The sequence below is a fragment of the Podarcis gaigeae genome (assembly GCF_964106915.1).
Source record: "Podarcis gaigeae genome assembly, chromosome: 15".
Lineage (NCBI taxonomy): Eukaryota > Metazoa > Chordata > Lepidosauria > Squamata > Lacertidae > Podarcis > Podarcis gaigeae.
Genome location: NC_139692.1, coordinates 12,274,170 through 12,296,347, shown reverse-complemented (window position 1 = coordinate 12,296,347; position 22,178 = coordinate 12,274,170). Strand labels below are relative to the sequence as shown.

Sequence of the window (22,178 nt, the reverse complement as noted above, 5' to 3'; positions counted from 1 at the left end):
GGCATTGTCGTCTTTCACATGACGGTGTATGTTTTGACTCCACAGAGTGGGAAGTGATGGAGACAGGATGTTTGTGTTACTGTGTTCCGTGAAGTGGGACTATTGTCCTTTGTTTCTTTTTCTCTTTGCTGTCTGATGCTAGAGAGAGAGGGAGCCATGTTGCAGTGCTCCATGTGCGTTTATATGTAAATAAAGTAGATTAGCCAAAATGCTGAGTTGCTGAGTTCTGTTACACAAGTTGCGAAGACTCTGCGGATCTCTAAGTGTGCCGATGTCTGTTGGCATCAGTCGGTGTGATGTTCAGGCTGAAGATAGCTTTTGAAGCTCCCAAACGATCGACCAGGAGGGAGAGAACATGCCAGTTGGGCGTGTGTCTCTGCCAGGGTCCTACTTGAGTGTAGGCTGAGCTCCTGACAAAGGCTTCCCTCAGGTCCATTCCCTGGCAATTTAAACAGGGGCCCTATCTGCTTTCCCCTCGTTGGGTTTGCCACCCACCCTCCCTTGATTCAAGCTGATGTTTAAGAACTTTGCTGTGGCTACGACGGTCACTGTTTTATGGGGCCAGGTAGGAATTTGTCCACTGGGCCAATTGAGTCCAACCCGGTGGTTTTGCCTACCTCATAGCAATCATCACAACTTGGTTGGGCATTGGGGCAATCCATTGTCTTGGATGGAGGGGAGGCGGTAGTCTCTGCCTGCCCCTCCAAACGCTGGGGTATCCCACTAAAGGGATCCAGGGGGAGTGGCCATGTCTGTGTGCCCAGGGGGGCCAGGGCTGAAGGCACTCCCCCAGATGGTGGTCTATGCAGGGGTCACCCTATTTGATGTAAGTCTTAGGACCCCCCCCCAACCTGAATTAACCTATGAATCACTTCCAGTGGGCAGGACAGAAGCATTTTGATTGCCCCATGCCCAAGCCAAACCTCTTTCATCTGTATTCAATGAAGTTATGGCCTGTTTCGATCCGAACCAGTCTATGTTTTCCTTTATTTGTCTGCAGGTTAGGGACAGAGGAGCACAGTGCCTGGAACCCACAAGAGCAAATGCCAAGGACTCTGGTCTGATGTCATGCTACGCTTAGCACTGTATGTTCCAGGGGAGGCCATTCACACATCCAGCTCAAGGCACGCTCTGTATTGCTCTGGTGGTAATGTTAAGTGATGAGATAAAATGTTAGAGCAGCCTTGCAAATTGGCCCTGGATAGCTCAGTTGGCTAGAAAATGGTGCTGATAACACCAAGGTTGCAGGTTCTATCCCTGTATGGGACAGATGCATATTCCTGCATTGCAGGGGGTTGGATGAGATGAACCCTTCCAATTCTGTGAAAAGCTACTAGTCTGATGATGATGATGATGATTCTTTTTTAAAAGACCAACTTGCAATAAAAAATTACTAGCCTGCTAAGAGGCAAGTAGTCTGCATAGCCATACACAGAAGAAAGAAAGACTGATCTGTCCAATGCTAACTGACCCAGAAGCTGGATCCAGCAATGAGTTTGGCTTCTCCTATTTCCACAGTTTACCATTGGGCTCATCTTTAGGATTTGCCACCCGGACTGATAGCAGTAGGTGAGGAAATCAAGGAGAGGCAATCTTCAATGGATACTAGCCATAACAGCTCCAGGATCATCATGCCTCCCAATACGAATTGCCAGTGGGAGAGGACTATGATCTTTTAATTCTGCTTATAGCCTTTCTAGGGACAGGTGGTTGGCTGCTGAGGGAATCACAGAGGCAGAATGCCTTTGAATGCCAGTTCCTGGGGAGAGAGTTATGGTGTTTGTCTTCTGCTTGCCAGCTTCCCATGGACATCTGGTTGGCCACTGTGGAGAACAGAATGCTAGATGGGCCTTTGGTCTGATCCTGCAGCCAGGCTCTTCTTAAGTTCTGCCTTTGGTTCTCTGAGCTGTCTGGCAATAGCTAGGTGACTTAAAAGCAAAACCTGAGGAATAAATCTACAGTGGGAGCAGCATCAACCCTTTGATGTGCTTCCTATAAACACCAACTTTGAGACCAATTCTGACATTTGAATGGCATATATTAATCTGCAAGTGTAATTTAAGATGGATGTTGATTGTATTGCAAATTCGGGGGCGAAACTTTTCTGTTGTTGTTTTTCCCCCTGTCTCTTTTTTCTTCTTCTGTCTTTAATAAATTTACAATTAAAAAAATCAATGAAAAACACACACAATTTGATCTTCCTTTCACAAGCTGCAATGCCGTGGCCAAGCAGAGAGTGACAGCGAGAGAAATCCTCTGAATCTAACAGGTCTCCTCACCTTCCGGAGGGAAGCTCTCCCGTTTCCTTGTGCCACTGAATGGCGGGCGTTGGGTCTCCGTGGACTCCACACGTGAACAGGACGGTGCTGCCAAGCTTGGCCACGACATCATTAGGCCTCCGAGTGAATACTGGCTTTTCTTGGATAGGAGAAGCAGACAATCTAATCAAACTGAGTAGTCCCTTAGGGTTATGGAACCTCTCACTAGCAGAGTGGGATTTATGGGGTCAGAGCCCACCAACATCTACTCAGAGTAGACCCCTTGAAAGTAATGGGTCTAAATCGGCCATGTCTCTTAATTTCAAGGGGTCTACTCTGAGTAGGGGGACGCGGATGGCGCTGTGGGTTAAACCACAAGCCTAGGACTTGCCGATCAGGTCGGCAGTTGACGGGGTGAGCTCCCGTTGCTCGGTCCCTGCTCCTGCCAACCTAGCAGTTTGAAAGCACATCAAAGTGCAAGTAGATCAATAGGTACCGCTCTGGCGGGAAGGTAAATGGCATTTCCGTGCGCTGCTCTGGTTCGCCAGAAGTGGCTTAGTCATGCTGGCCACATGACCCGGAAGCTGTACGCCGGCTCCCTCGGCCAATAAAGCGAGATGAGCGCCGCAACCCCAGAGTCGGTCACGACTGGACCTAATGGTCAGGGGTCCCTTTACCTTTTACTCTGAGTAGGACGAGCGCTGGATACAGCACACGGAGTCCAGCCATCCAAAGACATAGCTGCTTTTCAGCAAGATGACCCACCTCTTTGTCCATCCATGCTTTCATATTAATGCTCTTTGCCACACTTCCTGGTGATGGAACCAGTAAAAAGGAACTCATAGGAACATAGGAAGCTCCTTTATACCAGTTCAAACCATTGGTCCATCTAGTTCGGTATTGTCTGCCAGTGGACACTGACCTCCAGAGTTTCAGACATGGGACATACCCAGTCCTACCTGGTGTCAGGTGTCAGGGAATCAGTTTCCACCTCACCCCCCTTTGGCAGCAGATAACCAGAAGAAAGGAAGGGAGTATTCTTACCAGTTAGAAACTTTAATGATCACAGCGAGAGAACAAAGAATCCCTGTCCTGGCAATGGCGGTGCTCCAAATTAAGGGTTTCACCCACTTCCTCCCTAGTCAGCTACGTCACTATTGTGTCTTGTACCCTGAGCTCGTAACCACTGTAATTTCTGTGCTGCCACCTTATCAGCTTTTCTTGACTTGGGCTGAGCGGATGAAAGCTTTCCACAGACAGTGAATCTGTTAACTCTCTCTCTCCCAGTGCATCTTCTCCTAGCTGTTTCCCATCCAGTATTTCCCAGCTTTTGCCTTCTGAACTATGTCCCTCTGCAAACCACAGTTCCAAATCTATACTGTCCTCCTGCTCCTGGGAATATTCAGGATCCTGATCAGGAGCAGGGGGAGGGGGAAGCTCCCACCATTCCTCCTCAGTGCAGCCCTCCTCAGCATGGTCCCTGATACCTGGGGACTGAACCTAGGACCTTCTGCTTGCAAGAAAGGTGTTCTGCCACCAAATTATGGTCTTTCATATTCAGTTCATATTCTAGATCTAAATACGCTAAATGATCCAGCTGCTTACAATGATGCCACATACCCAAAGAAAGTGTTGCACATCATCTCATTAATAATAATAATAATAATAATAATAATAATAATAATTTATTTATACCCTGTCCATCTGGCTGGGTTTCCCCAGCCACTCTGGGTGGCTTCCAACAAAATATTAAAATACAATAGTCTGTCAAACATTAAATGCTTCCCTAAACAGGACTGCCTTCAGATGTCTTCAGAATCACTTCCCCTTTCAAAAAATTGACTTTCTAATATGTTTCCCATTGGCTAAGTAAATACCTTGGTCCTGCCAGCTTCAGTATGATGCACAAATTCAATATCTGATGGTGGTGGAAATCAAGGGAAACCGATACCATGATAATTCAACAGTTATGGTTCGGCGATGTTCTCGTTCTCTCCAAAGCACTTCTGTGCTCTGCACAGTTAGGTGAAGCTCGTCTATACGTTTTGCCAATCAGCCCCAATGTGGCACTTATCTGTGGTGTAGAGATTCTCACCACCTGATGGAACACCTGCCAAGGGCATAGCTCACCCTGGTGGGGAAAGATGGGAGGAGCCATTCCTGTTCCCTTCCTTACCCAAAATGGAGACTAAGGCAGCTCTGCTCGCTCGCTCTCCTACTTGGTTGGTGGCCATGCAGACATATGCTCCTGCATCGCTCTTCAAAGCATGCGCTACCAAAAGCTTTGTGTTGGTCACCTGTCGAAATGGGGTGAGGTAGGGGAGAAAAAATATGTTGGAGCTCCATTAGTATTTACTTGTCCCTTTTGATGTGTGGCGTAATGGTTAGGGTGTTGGACTATGACCTAGGAGACCAGAGTTCAAATCCCCACTCAGCCATAAAGCTCAGTCGCCTTGAACCAGTCACCAACTCTTAGCCTAACCTTCCTCACAGGGTTCTTGTGAGGATGAAATGGGGGAGGAGCAGAATTGTGTACCCCACCTTGAGTTCCTTGGAAGAAGGTGATATATAAATTTATTAATAAAAATATTTTTTTTAAAATTGTCATATTGTCTGGGAGTCTGTGAAGTGCCTTTTCTCTGGCCAAAAAAAGGACAGCTGGCTTAGCAAGATGGCTTAGCAACTTCTCTACACATTCTTCAAAGCATAAATACACACACCCACACAATATGACATCACAACATCACACAATACATAATTGTGCAAAATAACTTCAACATAGCAATGACAACACAGTGCACAGTACAATTCCCAAGCCCACTAAGTACATCCACTTAGTGGCTTTATTTTCAGAGAAAATATAGCTAAGTTCCTCAGTGTAGCCATCAAAACTAGGAAACTGGGATACAACGGTTAAAGAGAAGATGAATTCCAAGCCAAAGTTGTCTGTAGTTTAAAATTCATTTTGATAATGGGGCTGTTGTTGTTGTTGTTTTGTTAAAAATAAAAGGCAGAATCTGTGTGCATGTATATTGCCTTTTTATTCTCTCTACTGTGGTTGTTGCGGCTACATTCCCATCTTAAAGCACATGGCTTCCACCTCCAAATCCTGGGAATAATAGTTCTCGGAGCTACAATTCCTGGCACCCTTAACAAACTATAGTTCCCGGGATTCTTTGGGAGGAAGTCATGTGCTTTAGAAGATGTGGTGCAATTGTGACTTATCTATACACTGTATCTGATATGGGCTGCATTGATTGATTGATTGATTGATTGATTGATTGATTGATTGATATCATTTATATCCCACCCTCTTCTCCAAAGAATTCAAGGTGGCACACATGGTTCTCCACCTCCTCATTTAACCCTCACAACAACCCTGTGAGGTCGGCTAGGCTGAGAGATAGTTTCTGGCCCAAGGTCACCCAGTGAGCTTCATGGCTGAGTGAATATTTGAACCTTGATCTCCCAGCTCCCAGTCTAACACTCTAGCCACTACACCACAGCGGCTCTTTAAAAAACCACAAAAAGCATTGCTACTAGATGTATTGTTTTTGATTACCTCATAATGACCATTTTCCTCATTTATGGGGACGCCATTCTTTTTCCATGAAATGGTTGGCTCAGGGTGTCCTTTAGGGGGCAAGCATTCCAGCACCAATTGTTCTCCAGTTGTCACCACCAAGTTGCTGGGATGAAGCCGGAACTCTTCTTGCAGAGCTACGAGAAAACACAAATATATCCTAAATAAAATTCCCGTATGGGGTGAGCAACAGTTCCCAATATTCTTTTGGGGAAGCAATTTGCTTTAACTGCACATATGTCAACGTGGCCTACAATTTTGCAACTGAATTCATCAGTATGTGTTTGAATCCCACCTGAAAACAACAACCGTCTAGAACAGTGGCGTCCAAACTTTTTTCAAAGAGGGCCAGATTTGATGAAGTGAAGGGCTGTGAGGGCCAACCAAAGGGCCAACTGAAGTTGTTAACCTTTTTTTAGGATTGAAGTTTTTGAGCTTTTTAAATGATTTCCCCCCAAAGTTGTTGAGCCTTTTTTTAGGACTGATGTCGTTGAGGTATTTTTTTTTTGGATTTTACCTCAGAAAATAAACTGCCACAGGGCATAGCTGTCAATTTTTCCCTTTTTTAAAGGGAAATTCCCTTATTCTGAATAGGATTCCTTGCAAGAAAAGGGAAAAGTTGATAGCTATGCCACAGGGGCTGGATTAAACCCACCAATGGCCCAGATTAGGCTCCCGAAACGGACTTTGGACATGTCTGGTCTAAAAACACCCTAAATTAGCCACACCAGTAGAGGGTAGCCCCGCACTGGACTACCAATCACGTAATAAGAAAAAATAGAAGTTTAAGATGCAAAAAGCTGTTCATTGTAGATTAAGCAGCAAAGGGGGATAAGTGTAAGAATCCTTCTTTTGCCTCTGGTGTCGACTGTGTTTATGCAAAGGAGCAGGACATACAGTGTGGTTTTTAATTACTCAGTCATTTCCAGAGGTTGCATTTCATAAGCAGAATCAAGCACGGATCCAGCTGCCTTTCTGTTCCACCTGACAAAATTAACCTGCTCGATTTGGAGGCTAAACTTCCATGTTCTAACATCAAGGAAGGATGATGCAGTTAAAAGGATCGCTCCTTGAGCGGTTTAATTCCTTACAAATTAAGGGCAAGAGCCAATAATAGATAAACATGCTAAAAACAACAACTTCAATAAGGAAACTATCAATCAAACAAAATTCCAACCACAAAGTCATTGGATGAGGGGTAGGGATACTTAAAACAGGAAACGCTGAACCAGCAGAATCAATCATAAACCATACTAAACTTAAAAGTGAGTTTATTTGGTGCAGCCACTCTATTGTAAAGGCAATAAAGCACATCCCATTAATTTCAATTAGTGTGGTTGAGCACTCGTTTAACTCTCTCCCATCAACATCAATGGTGCTTATTACACTTGCGATCAATGATTGTATCCTAAGATTTTTACCACTCTTCAAAGGCTTTGAATTGCCTTTCACATGTTTACTGCATCAAGAAAGCGCTGCAGTATAAATTCCTTAATTCTGGTTTGTATTTTACCATTACTTCGTGGATTCTAAAACACACATACACACACACACATCCAGTTAATGTGTTTTTAATCGTTTTCAGTGATGGTGTGCAGCTACATAAACAGAGGAGATGGAGCTTAAACAGGCGCCCAAGTCAATGATGATGATGATGATGATAATGATGATGTAAGGAATTCAATTAACATTGCCATCCTGGGCATGCCTAGTCAGAGAAGCCATACCGGGTAGGGTTGCCATATCTTGAAGAGCAAAAAAGAGGACAGCTTGAGCACTGTCAGCACATGTGCATCTTTCTCCAGCTTGGGCCAAGCCCAAGCAAAAAAACCCCAACCCAATAAATGAATAAATAACATCGCCCCGCCCCTCCAAATCCCGACATTTCCTTTAAAATGTAAAAATCCCCCCCAGATGGGCATGTTGGCCTCCCAAAAGAAGACATGTCCTGGATTTCCCGGACATATAATAATAATAATAATAAATTTTATTTATATCCCGCCCTCCCCAGCCGAAGCCGGGCTCAGGGCAGCTAACAACAATCAAACATATGGCAACCCAAATGCTGAGCTCAGTGGGACTTCTTCCCAGGAACATGTGCATTGAATTGCAGCATCAATTGCATGCAAGTGTGTAGTGTGGAGCTAATGTGCACCTTCAACCATGATATGAGGCCAAGCAGCTGACAAATCTCTGCAACACACACACACACACTATTCCACAGCAGTTGCTAGCCCAGAAAAAAATATACCAGCTCACATGCTTAGGTGCACGAAAGGCAGGAGTGGGGAAGCTTTGGTCCTTCGGATGTTGCTGAACTACTGCTCATCATTGCATCCTAGCAAGCATGCTTCCTTGCCCTCACTTTTTGCACAAAGAAAACAAACAAACAAATAAACCTATTTGGAAACAAGATGCTGTGCTAGATGGGCCTTTGGAGGCTTCTCAAAATCATCATTTTTCCAAGGGTCAGTCTGCTGGACTGTACAAGTAGCCATTAATGCCATCTGTTGTCCCACTTCACTCAAAGCACCATCAGCTGCTGCTCTTTTGAACAATACAAAAGACCACCAGGCCATCAAAAAGAGGCCTGTTGACCAGAAGCCCCCCCACTTCAACACTGCAGGTTGCATCTGATGCTACTCAGAACAGATTCATAGAAATGAATGAACCTAAGTGAATCACATCCATTAACTTCAGGGTGCCTACTCTGAGTAGGAAACTTGCATTGCATAAGCCTCCATTTCCCAAAGAGGCCAGCCACAAAGGGCAGCACCACTAGTTCTGCCACACTGCATACTGAGCCTCAGGGGCACTGCAACCATGACATCATGAATTGAACAGAACAGAAGGGGAGAGGCAGGGGTGCTGAATTTTGGCCTCACACAGGGCGCCGCTGAACTTTGAAAGACCACCCCTACCAGGCAGATACCTTCAAGAAACCCACAAGCGGAACATGAAGGGAGTTGCAGCTCTCATTTCTTAGTACAGAAAGTATTGATCTGATGTGTAGAGATCTTTCCTATTCTACTTGGTTCAAGAGGGTTCTGGAAAGTTTTCATTCCAAAGGAAAGAAACAGGCAGAAGGTTCTTGTTTGGGTTATTTCTTCTGAGAAGCTGAGTACAGCTGGTTTAAACTGGTTCTCTTATCTTACTGTCAAGGCCATGCTGACTATAATAATAAGGCCAGAAGAAGCCTGGGTTCTGAGCTTACTCTTTCTGTCACTTTGTTCTGGTGTGCTGTTCTGTACGCTATAGTTTTAAGGTTTAGTCTTATTATAAGTCATTGTAAGTTTTATTGTAAGTGCTGCAACTGTGCTAATCCTGAATGTACTGTCATACCTTGGTTCTCGAATGCCCTGGTACTCGGACGTTTTGGCTCCTGAACGCTGCAAACCAGAAGTGAGTGTTCCTGTTTGCGAACATTTTTCATCCAACGTGACTTCCGTGGCTTCTGATTGAGTGCAGGAAGCTCCTGCAGCCAATCGGAAGCCGTGCCTTGGTTTTCGAACTGTTTCAGGAGTCGAACAGACTCCCAGAACAGATTAAGTTCGACAACCAAGGTATGAGGTGTATTGGATTTGTGACCATTGTGCTCATTTGCCTTCAGTAAAGCTCTGCTGGATGAAGTACAATTGCCTCTGGTCTACTTTTTGGAAACTCTTCATCGTGTTTAAGTTTTTTCCTCCTTCGGACCAGCAAAGCTCAGCTGGCTGACAGGGAGAAGCCCTTGCCTGCTGTTACTGCCCATCAACTGGTACTATTCACAGATACAATGCCACTGAACCTGGAGTTTCCATTTAGCCATCAATGCTAATAGCCATTGATGGTCTTATCCTCCATATATTTGTCCAAGCTCCTTTTGAAACCATCTAAGCTAGCAGCCATCACCCCATCCTGTGGCAACAAAATGAGAACTAGCGTGGCTATTTATGGGAAGCTGTCTTCCTGCAGCTACTTCTGCTTCAAATATAACAATTGCCTTGACAACCCGAACTGGGAACACAATCAGAAGGGAGAAACCCACAGAGAGGGAGAGAGGCAGCCTTTTCCCCTTGCCTTCCAGTCTTCTGCCTGCTTCCTGCATTCATCCCTCCCGAAGGATGTGACTCCTTTGTAATATAATCAAAAGTCCAGGAGATGAGTCAATTTCTTACAAGCAGCAACCTGCAGAGACCGTACCTTAGGATGTTATTGCTAGATATTTTTAGACGGTTAAACAAAATAATCCTTAATTGTTTCCAAAAGTCTCCCGCCCCACGTTTCCCAGCGCAGACCAAGAGAAAAGATTAGGCTGTATTGCAGCGACTGCGCTGTAACAAAGAAATAGGTCAATTCTACTGCCGAAGAAGGATGGTAGAGGACCACGGATGGTGGAGAAATTTGGTTTATCTCCATTTAAATGGGAGCCCACCTAACTGACACTTCCCAATGCAATCTGCTAACCAAAAAGCAGCCATTCTTGAAAATTCGCACTTTCCTGAATTTTGCATTGAAATTCTCCAAACAAATAATGCACCAAAAATGATGTCTATTTGGGAAAGTGTGTTCAAAAATATGCATATTAGTGAAGATAAGACATAAAATGAATTCATATTAGGAAATAATCAGAAACTATGGGTAAATTGTGCATGAGAATGTGCATATTATGTGAAAATTGCTCTACAGTGCTACTTAAAAATAAAATCACAAACTGATGCAGAAATGTAGAGACCTGAACTTGCAATTGGGAAAAATGAGAAATTGAGAGAAGCCAAAATTAACAGATGTGCCCATACAGGACTAATGGAGGGGTTATATTTGCTGTAGAAATGAGAAAAGGATCTCAACATCTGGCAGAGAGACAAGTTTAACTGCCCCTGACCATAAAGATAAAGGTAAAGGTACCCCTGACCATTAGGTCCAGTCGTGACTGACTCTGGGGTTGCAGCGCTCATCTCACTCTATGGGCCAAGGGAGCCGGCGTTTGTCCGCAGACAGCTTCCGGGTCATGTGGCCAGCATGACTAAGCCGCTTCTGGCGAACCAGAGCAGCGCACGGAAACACCGTTTACCTTCCCGCCGGAGTGGTTCCTATTTATCTACTTGCACTTTGAGGTGCTTTCGAACTGCTAGGTTGGCAGGAGCAGAGACCGAGCAACGGGAGCTCACCCCGTCACGGGGATTCGAACCGCCGACCTTCTGATCAGTAAGTCCTAGGCTCTGTGGTTTAACCCACAGCGCCACCCGCGTCCCTATGCCCCTGACCATATGGGAATGTAAATATGACATCCTAGTGCATAAGTCAATACTCAAATATTTTATGGGGAGTTTTGATAAGTGGAACCTATTCCAAAAAGTCCCAGTGTAGATGCTTCTTGTTTAGGGATTCAGTCACGTAGCCATGCCAGCTTCCAAAATACTCCACCCCATTCCTAGTCCACCCAAGTTTTCCATCATTCCCTTTCAACAGTTAGTCAGCATTTGATGGCCATGTCTTCAGTCCCCAATGGGAAGTTTATGGTGGTTCCCCAGCACCACCTTTTAGGTTTTGCTCCCTAACGATTTTGTGTAACAATACCTCTTGTGCTGGAGGTGTTGGGAGAACTGAGATCACGGTTAGTGAATGATGGCTTCCTACTTTGCTGCATATGTATGAGCAAGCTGAGCTTTTTAATTGGCTTTTGTGATCGTAAAGGTAAAGGGACCCCTGACCATTAGGTCCCGTCGTGGACGACTCTGGGGTTGCGGTGCTCATCTTGCTTTATTGGCCAAGGGAGTCGACGTACAGCTTCCAGGTCATGTGGCCAGCATGATTAAGCCACTTCTGGCGAACCAGAGCAGCACACAGAAACACCATTTACCTTCCCGCCGGAGCGGTACCTATTTATCTGACTAGGGAGGAAGTGGGTGAAACCCTTAATTTGGAGCACCGCCATTGCCAGGACAGGGATTCTTTGTTCTCTCGCTGTGATCATTAAAGTTTCTAACTGGTAAGAATACTCCCTTCCTTTCTTCTGGTTATCTGCTGCCAAAGGGGGGTGAGGTGGAAACTGATTCCCTGACACCTGACACCAGGTAGGACTGGGTATGTCCCATGTCTGAAACTCTGGAGGTCAGTGTCCACTGGCAGACAATACCGAACTAGATGGACCAATGGTTTGAACTGGTATAAAGGAGCTTCCTATGTTCCTATGAGTTCCTTTTTACTGGTTCCATCACCAGGAAGTGTGGCAAAGAGCATTAATATGAAAGCATGGATGGACAAAGAGGTGGGTCATCTTGCTGAAAAGCAGCTATGTCTTTGGATGGCTGGACTCCGTGTGCTGTATCCAGCGCTCGTCCTACTCAGAGTAAAAGGTAAAGGGACCCCTGACCATTAGGTCCAGTCGTGACCGACTCTGGGGTTGCGGCGCTCATCTCGCTTTATTGGCCGAGGGAGCCGGCGTACAGCTTCCGGGTCATGTGGCCAGCATGACTAAGCCACTTCTGGCGAACCAGAGCAGCGCACGGAAATGCCATTTACCTTCCCGCCAGAGCGGTACCTATTGATCTACTTGCACTTTGACGTGTTTTCAAACTGCTAGGTTCGCAGGAGCAGGGACCGAGCAATGGGAGCTCACCCCGTTGCAGGAATTCGAACCACCGACCTTTTGATCAGCAAGTCCTAGGCTCTGTGGTTTAACCTACAGCGCCACCCACGTCCCTTTGTGATCATAGGGTATGGGAAAAGAAGCTAGTACTTTCTTAAAGTCAATCAGTCTGGGAAAAAAGCTTGTGTCTGCAACGCTGGTCTTTTCAATCACAAGAAATAATTTTTTTATTCTGTATAATTAACAAAAAAAACAGAGGAAACTGCCTTGTACAAACCACTGGACTACAAGACCTCCCTCTACAAAAATAAGACTATATATCCAGCCAGCCCACTATTGTCTACTCTGATGCCAGCATCTTTCCAGTGACTCAGACAGGGAAAGGTCCTCCCATTACCTGTTACCTGACCCTTCTAATTAGAGATGTCAGGAACTGAACCTGGGACATTAAGCAGATGCTCTGTCACTGTGCCAGGTTTTTTCTAAGCTACAATCATGATATTAATCAATTCAAAATGTTTCAGTCAGCTAAAATCTTGTCCTCTTTTAAACTAAATGTGTTGGCTTGTTAAATGGTATGAAACCCACAGACTTGCTACAGTGGTACCTCAGGTTAAGTACTTAATTCGTTCCAGAGGTCCGTACTCAACCTGAAACTGTTCTTAACCTGAAGCACCACTTTAGCTAATGGGGCCTCCCACTGCTGCCGCGCCACCGGAGCACAATTTCTGTTCTCATCCTGAAGCAAAGTTCTTAACCTGAAGCACTTTTTCTGGGTTAGCGGAGTCTGTAACCTGAAGCGTATGTAACCTGAAGCGTATGTAACCCGAGGTACCACTTTATTTGAAATGGGACAGCTGAGCATTTTACCTCCTCATTCTGCATGATGAGCTGATCTGACACAAAGCAAAAACGCCAAAACAACACCAGCCTCCTACTGACTTTGTTTCAGAGACCCACACAGAGGCCGTTGGGGGGCAGGGAGCAGTGGAAAAACTGGGAGCCTGTCTGGAATTGGCTTGCCGGAGCGCATGTTTTGCATCGCTCCACGGCAATGCAAGACCCAATGCACATCCGAGGAGGGGAACTATTTGCTTGCACGTGCTCAAACAGCGAGTCCATGTGGCGCACTTAATTTAGTGTTGCTAACAGAAGCATCTCCCAAACCATCTTCGCCTGCATGAATATTTATAGCTGCCAAACACCACTGCGAACCTTCACACTGGGCCACAAGAGCCGGATGGAGCCTGATCGTTAATGAAGTGTTAATTGGAGGGTCTCCCAGCCTGAATATTAAAGAGGGTTTTTAATTGTGCCAATAATTAGCGCTGCAAAATCCTGCAAGAGAGACATTGTGGGCTTAAAGGTGGGGAGGATGGTGTGGTCCAGGGGCATGCCTGAGATGGGGTATTTGACATCTCTGTACTACCATGGGAATGCAGAACATGGAATATAGAAGTAATGAGAGTAGCTAGAAAGTCCAAAGTATTTATAAACACAAAACACACACACACACGGCAGAACTTTTCTTAATTGTTGCTCTCAGTATGCATATATTTAATTGTATTTATTTATGTATGAATGGCATTACTACTCTCTGCTTCCTGAATATGAGAGGCAAAATGTTGTCCCCGCTCCCCAATCCTACTTCAGCACACTAAACACTACTGTATCTAATTGGATGGGACCAACAGCATTGAATTCACTGGGTGACATTGAACCAGCCCTTTTCTCTCAGTTTTCTCATCTGTAAAATGGGAGCAGTTGAGGCCTTGGCTCACGACTGCTGTAAGAGAAAAATGTGAGGCAAGGAGCACTGAAAGTGATATTAGTATGAGTTTAATAACACGGACATTCACTACTAGCTGTTTGGCAATAATTTAGTGGCTGATCTCCGATCACAACAATAAAGGTTGGTTGGTTGGTTGGTTGGTTGGTTGGTTGGTTGGATGGATGGATGGTACATAGGTATCAAAGAACTAATTCAAACAAACAGTTCTCCAGGGACTGTTGATCACTTCAATTTGTAGGAGGGAGGTGTATATTTGAATGTTCTCCCATGTTAAAAGCTCCCTGCAAGTGAAAATCGAGTACAGGGGGAAAAATTTGTCCTGAGGACTTTTCTCTTACATGGTAGCTTTCCATGCACAGGTAAAGGTTTGCTTGTAAGAACATAAGAACACAGCAATAACTTGCTAGATCTGGCCAGTGGAACACCTAGCTGAGCATCCTATACTCACAGTGGCCAACAATATGCCTCTTTTAAGTTGCTCACCATCATTGCCTCCTGTGGGAGCCAATCCCACAGTTTAGCTAGGCACTGTGTGAATTTCTTTCTTTTGTTCGCCCTTTTTCTTAAGGTAAAAGCATTTAAACAGTCTTTACAAAGAATGCACACCTGCAGTCGGTGGCATAGTTCATAGGCTCAAAAAAACCAAGGTCTCACCGGGGGTGGGTGGGATTGCATACTATTAGTGTAAATAAAATACAATAATGAATTATGTTGTGGGAAGCTGCGTTGCAAAAAAAAGAAGAAGTGCCTATTTGGCAAAGTTAGATACAAAATGTGCATACAAGGAGAAATTTGCACTCAAATCTGAATAAATTTTCAGGAGGACTTTATTCCACCACCACCCATCAAACAATGTGCATAATTGAACTTAATATTGGACAAATGAGAAATTCAAGAGAAATGACAATGGACAAATTTGGCTGCCCCTCAAGGGTGGATCTATACGGGGGGGGGGGCACTATAAATAAACCATAAATTAAATTGTTTTAACCAAAGGGGAGGGAACTCTGTGTAAAATTGCATAGAAAAGTTTTCTGCTCTACAGCGCCATCTGGTGTTGCATATTTATAACGTATTTAAAATGCTGTTTTTGATTAATGTGGGTGAGTCCCTAGTCCCACCCAGACAGCCCCACCATGCAGCAATAAAAGTGGCTTGCCCGGTATGGAACTCTCTGAGCCTTACCTTCCACATAAAGAGAAGCATTCTTGCTAACGGCTGCACCCAGGTGGTTTCTGGCCACGCAGTTGTACACCCCCTCGTCCGATTTCCCCTTCCTCTGGCTGAGGCGTAAGAAGAAGAGGGAGCCACCCGGCAGGAGGGTGCGTTGGGAGGGACCATCGTCTTTGTTTGTCTTCACATACTCGCCATTGCGATACCACTCAATGGTGGGTGTCGGGTTCCCGGCCGCACGGCAGTTCAAGGTTGCAGCCTGGTCCCAGCGTACCACGAGGTCAGAGGGGTGATCGATGATATATGGTACAACCTCCTCTGAACGAGACTTCGAACCTGGGAGAATAAGAAAAGGGGAGGGAGGGACAGGGGAAAAAAACGTCATTCACCTCCATCAAACACTTTTTTGTCTTTCCATTCCTTTGCTAGACTACTTGCCACCTAGCACTGGGTTGACTCAAAAGTTACAAACAAACAAATCAGTAGCAAAGTAACCTATGTCATATTTTTGCACCCTGCGTCATGCCCCTGCTAAACAATTAAAACCCCTGTGTTGCAAAGAATTATCAGTAACATCCAAGGCAAAACGATGACCAAGTACAACAATGCGATGTCAATATAAACTCTTTATATAATCTATACAGAACATTGAACAGTATGAAATATATGAAATATGCACTCTCTGCAAAACCAAATAAACAGAAATTTTATAAAGCTCTGATAATCACAAAATATGCACTCTTGAGGGATTCTCTTGAAAACATAGAACCAAATAAACATAAGTCTTATAAGTCTCTGAAAGTCTTTGTTTTATGACGTCCAATGCTGCCGAAGTGGTCCGCAAACAAATGTAGTGAACAGTGGTTACATAACTTTATGACCGCTGCTCCATAGCAATTGTGTTATACACTTCCATTCACCATATAGATGGGTTTATGAAGCATTGCTGTATCCTTCTGCTGTGCTGAAGAAGAATTTCATGAAACAGTGGGTTTATCCAGAATCACTGTTCACTACGTCTGTTTGTGGACCACTTTGGCAGCGTTGTACGTCATAAAACAAAGACTGGAATACTTGGTTTTTGCTAAGCCGCAAAATGTATGGATGTTGGGTGAGTCACTGTGTGCCTAACCTACAGGGGCATTTGGATGATAACAGCAGGATATTGTGAACACAGCCTCACTGGAGAACTGGATACCCTTGTCAGTCTTTACACATAATATTTGTGTAAGGCTGTTGTCATGCTGTAGTTCACACAGCCACCAGCAGGTGCTGCTGCAAACAACGGTATGACAAGAGGTCAGTGCCTCTACTGGCCACTTTGCTTCTCCACTGGTGGGTGTGAAAGTGGACTAACAAAGGAAAGAAAGCCTTTCTCCCTTCCCCACCCCTACACCAGCTACTACTGCTGCTTCGGCAAGCAAGGAAAAAGTCTGAATTTTCAGGCCAATCACTGCACCAGCTATGGCAGAAGGATGAATGAGCCTGATCCCTGTGGCAGCTGCAGGCTGGTGCACATGTTAGGCAATAGGCCCAATGGCATTGTGCAATGACAGCAAGACCAGATCCCAGACTGCCTCAGAATGTTCCACTTCAGGGGCTTCAGCCTGGGCTCGGCTGTTGAAGGACTTGCCACCTTGCTTCCTGCTCAAAGGAGGATTTCAGTGCCAATGCCATGGTGTTAGTGCTGCCTTGCTGGTGGGTCAGAGGGAGACCAGTAGAACAGCACTTCCATTCAACCCAATTCCTACCCCACCCTTCCCATAAGGGAGTTTGAATTGCTCTGCCTCTTAGAATCGGCTCTCCATACAAAAATATAAAAATGACAATGATGCATTGCGAGGGTTGCTGAGAACATGAATGTGCCTCAGACATTTCAGTGCTCTAAATAACATCACTGTCAGAATCAACAACATAAATTGGTCCTCTTAGATGGCAAACCTATACATACTACCGGGATTAATCCCATTAGACTAGGTATACAAGTACAGTATGGCACGCTTGGTCTCCTTATCTCAGTGCCTGTTAGTAACCGCAGTCCATTTTCTAGCCTCTCTGTTTAATGTGAAGCACAATTTTCCCAGCCTTTCAAACTTCTAAAATTTAATGAGAGGTGGAGAAAGCCCCGGCCCTTGATTTAAGCTTTCTGTAGAATGGCACTCTGCTGATCCACAGCCTCCGAGAAGAAAACTCATTGTTCTACATAGTAATCCCCTCAGAGCTTCCTGTGCAGAATTTCCTGACATTGTCCCCTCGGAAGCAGCAGAAAGTCAAGGACCTTCAGCCACAAAGAATGGACTGGTGGGCCTCTAGGCACCCTTTGAGATACAACAACCCTTCTCCTCCCCCTATTTCCCAGTCAAAATCTCTGCTTTCTGCAACCTGTCTCATGCAAATCTCCAAGTCCAGTAGATAGATAATTTATTACGGTCGGAGACCAGCTTATAAAACACACTTGGGAGACTTGACCCGGCGCCATCATCTCCCGGAAGTCCTCCAAATCCAGTATTTTCTAGAAGTAGGTGTGTTGCACAAGACCCACCCTCTGCCACTAGAAGTAGGTGTGTTGCACAAGACCCACCCTCTGCCACTATTATCATGCAGCCCCTAGTCTCCTCACAGAGCTACAATTCCCAGACTTCCCTGGGAAGAGAGGTTGACTATTAAACCACTCCAGGAATTGTAGCTCTGTGAGGGTAATGGGGGCCTCCTAATCAGCAGCGTTGCGTGAATTCACAGCTCCTGCGGTGGGTGCATGCACGCTGGGGGGGGGGGCAGAGGCACGGAGGGTGAAGGAGCCGGGCACAGCACTCCAGCCCTCACCACTGACACCACCAGAGTGACTCTGCCCTGCACTGGAGCCAAGCAGGGCTGCGCTGCTCCACCTACCTGCTCATGCCAGGAGGGGGAGCCTGACCAAACAATGTAGCACTTGGTGGGCCCGACCAGGTGCCCCCAAGCCATCACCCCCAGGACAGCGCTGCCTGCTGCTCCTCTCAATGAGCCTCAGTTCCTCCAACTCCAGAAGAGGAGCACCTCACAGGGGGCTTCGTATCCCCTCAAAAATCCATGCCCAGGTCCATGGCTCCTCTGGCACATCCTGCACTACACCCCTGCTCCTAACAACACGCAGTGCCATTTTTGTTGTTGTTTAGTCATTTAGTCGTGTCCAACTCTTTGTGACCCCATGGACCAGAGCACACCAGGCACTCCTGTCTTCCACTGCCTCCCGCTGTTTGGTCAAACTCATGCTGGTAGCTTCGAGAACACTGTCCAACCATCTTGTCCTCTGTTGTCTCCTTCTCCTTGCACCCTCCATCTTTCCCAACATCAGGATCTTTTCCAGGGAGTCTTCTCTTCTCATGAGGTGGCCAAAGCATTGGAGCCTCAGCTTCAGGATCTGTCCTTCTCAGTGCCCTTAGCAAACTACAATTCCCAAGATTCTTTGGAGGAACCAATCCCTGCTTAAAGTGCTATGATACTGCCTTGAATATGTAGTGCAGACGGAGACCCAGAAAAATATTTTAATTCCCCCTATCCCCCCGTCATTTGTTGCTGGACTTGGCTACTTGAAGTAAAGGGACTTTCCCCAAGTTCAACCCACCCAGAAAGGTTGTTTTTCCTTTCTTTGTATCCCTGCAAAAACGTCCCGTCCCCCCGGTGCTACCACTGAATCTTCCTGATTCCCCATCTTTCCCACATTTACCGAGCATGACGACGGACCAGTGTGTAACATTTCAGGAATTTCCTGCTTTTCAATATTTGTTTCTAAAGAAACATCTAAGCATTCCACCCCACCACTTTTTCATCTTAACCCATTCAGATTCCGTATTACCATCCCAACAAGCAGCAGGAAATGAGAGCACTGGGCAACAGGATTTGGGTTAGGTGGAGGAAAAGAGAGGGCTGGAAAGTATTCATCACTTGGTACAGTAGCTGCAGGTTTTGACCCCCGCAGTGAATCCACACAGCTGGGGGTGGGGGCTTTCTTCAAAAGGGGATGTGCATTAGCAACAACTTTGTAAAAGTGGCAGTGTTGCTCCCTTTTCGAGTTCTAGAACCAAAGCCCCAGTCATCACACTGCAAAGCTTTTCAAAATAAGAAAGAAAGAATTTCATCATTTCCATGAAATAAACACAAAGAAGGGAGCAGGCAGCATCTAAAATAAACAGCTCTCCCATTATTGCTGATCATCTGAGCAAGCTAATGTGAATTAGTAAGAAAAGCAATGGTTGTTTTTGACCTATGCAGTTCAGGACCCCTATATTGAAAGGGCTGCCATTCTGCCTATGAACCTGCCCAGACCCTGAGATCATCATCTGAGGCCCTGCTGTGCAAGCCTCCTTCGAGGAAGGCCTGGAGGGTGCAAACGAGAGAATGGGCCTTTTCTGTAATAGCGCCCTGTCTACGGGATGCTCTGCCCAAGAAGGTTGGCCTGCCACAAACATTGGAATTGTTTTGAAGCCAGAGACGTCTTTGTTTTCCCAGGCATTTGGGCAGTGCCAACAACCGAATGTTTGTTTTGGTGTTCATTTGAAGCTGGATGGGGTGGTTCTCATGGAGATGGACCATTTTATGACACTGAAATCTATTAGGGATGAGGAAATCTGTCCAGTTCCTCGTTTTTCTAGTCCTAAGTTTGGTTCTCCACATTTCCACATCAGTTTACAATTTAGTTTTTTAAGTCCTCATGAAAAACCATCAGCATTTGAGTGCTAATGCATTCATTTATTACATAGAATTTTGCCTAATACTGTATACAGACGGCGACCATTTCGCATGGGGGTTCCATTCCTGGACCCCGTGTGTATCAGTAAGTACATATTTGTGTGCCCCACCCTGTTATGCTCCATTATGCCGTGCCCTGCCCCCATTCTGCCCCATTCCACCCTCTTGCAAATCCAAAAGGAGCCGCATGTTGGCAATCATGCATCATTTGGACACACCTAAAATAGTCACTGCCTGTACACAATCTGGCAAAGCAGATTTTTCTAATACAGTCAGACCTCGGGTTACACCTAAACATTAGGAAGAACTTCCTGAGAGTAAGAGCTGTTCGACAGTGGAATTTGCTGCCAAGGAGTGTGGTGGAGTCTCCTTCTTTGTGGATCTTTAAGCAGAGGCTTGACAACCATATGTCAGGAGTGCTCTGATGGTGTTTCCTGCTTGGCAGGGGGTTGGACTCGATGGCCCTTGTGGTCTCTTCCAACTCTATGATTCTATGATTCTATACAGACGCTTCAGGTTGTGTGTTTTCAGGTTGCACACCAGGCCGAACCTGAAAGTACCAGAACGCGTGACTTCTGGGTTTCGCTGCTCGCACATGCGCAGAACCACCAAATTGCAACCCGCCCATGCACAGACGAGGTGCTGTGGGTTGCGAATGTGCCTCCCACACGGATCACGTTCACAACCCGAGTGTTCACTGTATAATTAATTTTTCTATGTTATTTTCATGAATACTTGCATTTTAATGCATATGTTATACAATATGTGCATTTTCCCACACATTAGTTTGCTGCATTGCAAAATCTGGAGAAGTGTGAATTTCAAAGGATGTGTTTGTCAACATCCTATGCCCTTTTGAAATGTGTTTTTTTGGGGGGGGGTTGTTTTTGTTTTGATTGTGTATTTTGTGGCTTTATACAGTGGTGCCTCAGGTTATAAACACCTCAGGTAGCAAACACTTCAGGTTACAGACTCTACTAACCCAGAAGTAATACCTCGGGTTAAGTACTTTACCTCAGGATGAGAACTGAAATTGCATGCTGGCGACGCGGCGGGAGCAGGAGGCCCCATTAGCTAAAGTAGTACCTCAGGTTAAGAACGGTTTCAGGTTAAGAACGGACCTTTGGAACAAATTAAGTTCATAACCAGAGGTATCAGTGTATTTTGATTTTATTCTGTGAACCGTCCTGAGACGTGCGGGTATAGGGCAGAAATTCAACAAGTAAAAATAATAATATTGCTTCAGAAAATGTGAATTAGGTTCACCCTTAAATGTAAACTGTACTGAAATTTTTTTCCATCACTGATACTATGTTTTCAACATGCTTATGTGATTCTCACTATTGCATTTTTACTTGGCAAATTGCTTTGGGAATTTTTGTAATGGAAAGCAATATATCAATCGTGGGTGGCAGTGTGGGTTAAACCACAGAGCCTAGGGCTTGCCAATCAGAAGGTCAGCGGTTTGAATCCCCGCGACGGGGTGAGCTCCCGTTGCTTGGTCCCAGCTCCTGCCAACCTAGCAGTTCAAAACCACGTCAAAGTGCAAGTAGATAAATAGGTACCGCTCCGGTGGGAAGGTAAATGGTGTTTCCGTGCGCTGCTCTGGTTTGCCAGAAGCGGCTTAGTCATGCTGGCCACATGACCCAGAAGCTGTATGCTGTCTCCCTCGGCCAATAAAGCGAGATGAGCTCCGCAACCCCAGAGTCAGCCAAGACTGGACCTAATGGTCAGGGGTCCCTTTACCTTACCTAACACATTGAATTGCTATAGTTCGCTTGTCCATCTAAGGTCAGAAACAAAAACCACCCAGGTGACTACATGTGGTATTTGCTATCGTTTTAGTCTGTAAATGTTGCATGAATAAGTGTGCTGTTTTATGCATTGTTTCGACATTTATTTCCATTGAAATGCATGGAAGTTAATTACATAATTATTGGCATAATTATATTAGTTTTGGCCACAGCACATAGTAAAATAGCAGAAGCTGAACTGTAGCAGAACAGAAACAGTGCCGATTATGATGGGCTCAGGACAGGATGAAAATCACTGCCGCCTTACATTCTTAGTCTC

At 45.4% G+C, this 22,178-nt stretch overlaps 1 protein-coding gene across 10 annotated transcripts in view; it reads right to left on the bottom strand.

The window, feature by feature from the left end:
• The window catches only part of ROBO4 (roundabout guidance receptor 4), a 106,123-nt gene that overhangs the window by 71,751 nt on the left and 12,194 nt on the right, over window positions 1-22,178 (bottom strand). For all 10 annotated transcript variants that reach the window (XM_083713455.1, XM_083713448.1, XM_083713449.1 and 7 more), the window contains exons 2-5: window positions 15,390-15,713; window positions 5,821-5,978; window positions 4,435-4,555; window positions 2,280-2,418 (exon numbers count right to left, since the gene is read on the bottom strand). In XM_083713455.1, the coding sequence (XP_083569581.1) occupies window positions 2,280-2,418; window positions 4,435-4,555; window positions 5,821-5,978; window positions 15,390-15,713 (742 nt within the window). The remainder of the gene's footprint in view (window positions 1-2,279; window positions 2,419-4,434; window positions 4,556-5,820; window positions 5,979-15,389; window positions 15,714-22,178) is intronic.